The sequence below is a fragment of the Watersipora subatra genome, chromosome 7 (assembly GCF_963576615.1).
Source record: "Watersipora subatra chromosome 7, tzWatSuba1.1, whole genome shotgun sequence".
NCBI lineage: Eukaryota > Metazoa > Bryozoa > Gymnolaemata > Cheilostomatida > Watersiporidae > Watersipora > Watersipora subatra.
Window position 1 is genome coordinate 37,311,805 of NC_088714.1, and position 4,446 is coordinate 37,316,250.

General features: G+C 39.7%; 1 protein-coding gene across 1 annotated transcript; it reads right to left on the reverse strand.

Moving 5' to 3' along the window:
- Nucleotides 1-1,700: 1,700 nt before the first annotated feature.
- LOC137400726 (uncharacterized) lies at nucleotides 1,701-2,510 on the reverse strand. The gene has a single exon (XM_068087062.1). The coding sequence runs from the start codon at nucleotides 2,508-2,510 to the stop codon at nucleotides 1,701-1,703; it is 810 nt and encodes a 269-aa protein (XP_067943163.1).
- Nucleotides 2,511-4,446: the final 1,936 nt, after the last annotated feature.

Consider the following 4,446-nt stretch of genomic DNA (forward strand, 5'->3'; position numbering starts at 1 on the left):
GCGAGTCATTCGTGTATAAGTCACTTCAGAGTAACTTTAAAGGTATAAACACACTAGGCAATATTTAGAGCAATATCGTGCTGCGTGGCGCTATGTTTTTCAGAGAAGCCATCAGCTAAATTACATCCATTCTGCTCCTGTTTCATTTCCAAGGCATCTTTGTGATTTCAGCTTGTACAGATGAAGATCATCTCTGTTATGGTGCTACACATTTCAATGGCATACATTTAATTCCTGTAGAAACTCACTACGATTGTCTATTGTCTACTAAAATCTGACGGTACGCTCGAACCTTGAATCGGTTTAAAAATGAGTAAATGCATTTGCATGTTGCAATAAAAGACTAAATAGCTCACTAGAGATCTATTCTATTCACTGATAAATTTAAGATTCCTGTCTTGAACACTTATCTTACTCAACAGAAAGAGTTCTTATCAACAATCTTTAATATTTTTGATAAGTATTCTTTAATATTAAACGTTTATTTGCAATAAAATTCACATTACAATTATTTGGTATGAAAAGATTCGTCTTATCTTACTTTGCTGCGCTGTATGTGCAAAGTATGTGGAAATGTGATAACAAGCTCTTAAAATCTCAAAATTGAACGCTTAATTGCAGCCATCGCAAAACTGCTGTAGATTATAATTCCTTTCCAAAATGGTTCAAATGGGGCGTAATTGAACAAGATGACTTCTGTTTACACTTTCATGCTACCTCAATAGTCCAAATATTTTCACAAGCATACTTTACGCATTCAATAAAACCATAGCTATGATCCTTACGCGTCTATTTCATCATCATTGTAATGCTGTGACTTTGAGCACTGGTATCTCAAAACCTACCGTAAAAATTTGTTTAATCTGTTAACCTTACTTCGAAGGAGTGCATATCATTCTTTGATGAAGATGATGAAGCTGTTGGTCACCTGGGATAGTCGAAAAATGCTGCATAAATAGTTCGCGCTTTTTGGCAGGAAGTATGGGTCACATGATCAGATTACGCCTAGATGATTGGACCAAGCTGAAACAAAACTAAACTAGCGAGCATTTATATTTGGTAAGGGCTCTTTGGTAAAACCCGAAATGTTTGTCATAAACTAGTGCTACGCGTTAGTGCTAGCTATTGAAAGGCTAATTGGCCTTTCAATTCATGTGAGAACATCACACGTCAAAACGATGGCCAAATCGTTTGACTACATCAGAGAAATAAATTGATTCTAATCTACATGTACATCATTTTATGATAGCTGCGATTAACTGTTCGTTTTTGCGCTTTCAAGTGCTTGTAATCACATTTCTACATATTTTGCACCTACAACACAGCAGAGTAAGACATGGTGAATCTTTTGATACCAAATAACTGTTATGTGAATTTTATTAAAAGTCAACTTTTAAGTAACAATGTCTTAATATTTCCTGTCAAACTTGTTCCGAAATGTTAAAAATCTGGCTCTATTTGAGAGCCGAATATGTTTTAATTTAGTCCAGATGAGAACTGAAAGCAAAATTAAATAATTCAGTTCAAAGCTCCGAATAAATCAATATATATTATTTGTTGTGTGGAGCACCCCTGAGCAGTTCATGTGAAAACGGTCGGGGTGTGTGTTTGCTTGTCTACCTGTTTGTTTCTACATCTGTCTGCTCACTAGTGTTAGTGTATTTATTGCATGTCCTACTATATATTGTTGAGCTCTCTCCTCACCAAAATAACAAAGAAATGGCCATGGACTGCTTCACTGTGGCAGCATTGAGTTTGCGGTAGTTTACGCAGAATCTCCAATTGCTATCTTTTTTCCTTACTAAAATGACTGGTGATGTCAATTTGCCTGAGCTAGGTGAAATGAGATCTTTTTCTTGCATCTGATCGATCTGTTGTTTGATTTCAGCTTTCACTCCTAACGGTATGTTATATGGCTTGCTCCGTATCGGCATGGTACCTGGTAATGTTTCAACAACGTGCTCTACTATTGATGTTCGTCCAAGCTCGGCGATTCCTTCTCCAGCGATGTCTGAAAACTCGTCCACGAGCTCTCTCAACTCGCTGAACTGTTCTTCCGTCAAATTCATCTTTGAGGTATCTAGCTGGTCGCTTGGAAAGGGGCGGAGCTTCTCAGGCTCTGCAGGAGTTGTAGGCACACTGAGCAATCGTAAGACTTCATCTAAGCTTTCTATGCTTCCAACCACGGTGTCTTTCTTCAGCTTAAAAGGTCTGCTGGTTGGGTTGATAATAGGGATTATCATCTTCCCTTGGTCAACTCGAGTAGTTGATCTGCCGATCATCAGTCTTTTCAGAGTGTCTGTGTTTCCTTCAAATAAGCATTCGTTTCCTTCGTAGTTGCTATCTACGTTTGCTACGATTGTCACTTCTGTAAATGGTGCTACTTGGACATTGTTGCAGACGTATGCTGAGCTGTTAGAGCAATTTTTTCCCATGGCGATGGCTGGTCCGTCATTGATGTGAAGAGTACATCTATCGAAATTGTAAGTGATTGTGCCAAGTTTGCTCATTAAATCTGTTCCTAAAATTACTTCATGTGAGATACCATCTGCTATGTACATGTAAAACCGATGTCTTCCATTCCATTCGCCTCTGATATTAAAATCGCGGTTGATCGTCTAATGGTATTAAAAGTGTCTTTAGTTACGCCTGTTGCTGTCAGGTCGCTCGGTTGTAAGTGTAGATTCAGTTCGCGAGCAAGTCTTGTATTGATAAGGCTTATCGTGGCTCCTGCGTCGACGAGCGACGTGCAGATAAATCCATTGATCTTCACATCTATTGTGGCTCTTCTACAATTTTTTCTTGAGGCTTTGGTAACACCATTAACCTGTTCGGGGTATCTTCGCAGGGTTTGTATATTGTATGCCTGCGAAAAGTATTCATTCCATGCCATCAAGCATTCACGCTCTTTGTCAGTTGCTCCTGGTCGTGAGTGTTTGGGTACGCAGGGTTTATATGATGGTGGTGCACTGCTTAAGTCTTCCAATGATAATTCGATTTCTAAGTCCTCCGGTGGTGCGGATGGGTCATCACCGGACTATTTTTCAGATTCGTCTTCTCGTCCGGGCATATCGGTTAGTTTCAGTGCCGTCTCCACATCTAAAGCATTTACCGTTGCACTCTTCCTTGCTCTGTACACAAAGCATCCTTTTGTGATTCCTCCGATGACTGTTGATAAAACCATTAATGTACGAATGATGTTGCAAGCGAACATCCAGAGCTCATAACCTGAGGTTACGTGTCCTCCAAATAGAAAGCTGAATAGTGAAGGGCCAAATAGTTTCTCTCTGCTCTCTACGGTGTTGTAATGTAGGGTGTTATGGCGGTTCGTGACGATTCCCATAGCCTTTAGTACTCTTTTCTGTCTGTCTAAGGTAGATAGGAGTTCATTCAGTCCTCCGTAATCGTCTGTGTTTGACCGTCCTAACACATGTGCTCTGCTAAATATTGTTTCTTGTATTTGTAGGGGCTGGCTGCAGAGGTTGATGTCCGGCATGCTCAAGTCGGTGGCTTCCTTAATTGGCGAAATCGTTCTGTTCGAAAAGTATTCAGAGATGTTACCTTCCAGCATCATCAATGTGCCTCTTTTTGTTTTGCAATTGACTGTATAGGTGTCTGGGTGTATCACACTGTCTTTTGGATTAAAATATCCAATTTTTTTGTACCGGCTATTTTGATCATCATCGGAATAAATTCTGTGCAATTATTCTCTTCCATTGGCAGTACTTCGTATTGACTGTAGTTAAGTATGGTACAAGGGTAAACTTGGGGGAAACCCGGACCTGCTGTAGCAATAACATTTGGCTTTTCCAGTAAATATCTTGCGCTGAGTGTCGAGTGTTTTCATAATAGCATGGTAACTATCTGTAAAGTCACAGCTAGATTGTGGCAGGCGTAAAAGTAAGCTGACCAAAATAGTTTTTGAGTCATCTTAGTTTGCTGGTAGGCAAGTGACTGTAGCATTGTATTGAAGAAGGCAGCGTTTTGACCCACTGCTTATACTCTTGCCTTTATCGTATCGTTAATTGTGACATTCGTCAATGGTGTGAGAAATTTCACTATAAGGCCTTCGTCCGAAAGCGAAACGTTAGAGTTGTTACAGCCTTTATGTCAATTCAGTCCCGAGTTATAAAATGTCAGAGTTAATTCTTGTTTATTGGAGAAAAAATGTACGTCGAAAAATTATTCTTTTTCGTTGAACCACGGCGTGTATTCACATGTTTCGACTATGTCCAGGTCCCACATAGGCATTGATACGTCGTTTAATTCACAAGAGCCAATGTTGTATTTGCAGTGACTGACGTCTCCGGTTGTACTTTAAAACTCGTCAGATCTGTGTCTCTTGTATAGGTAGGTTTCCACATAACTGCATTGCTTAGCGCTGAAGGTTTTTGTTGGCAGTACCATACGTACATGGCGTTGGTTGGTTCATTCGTAATATACATT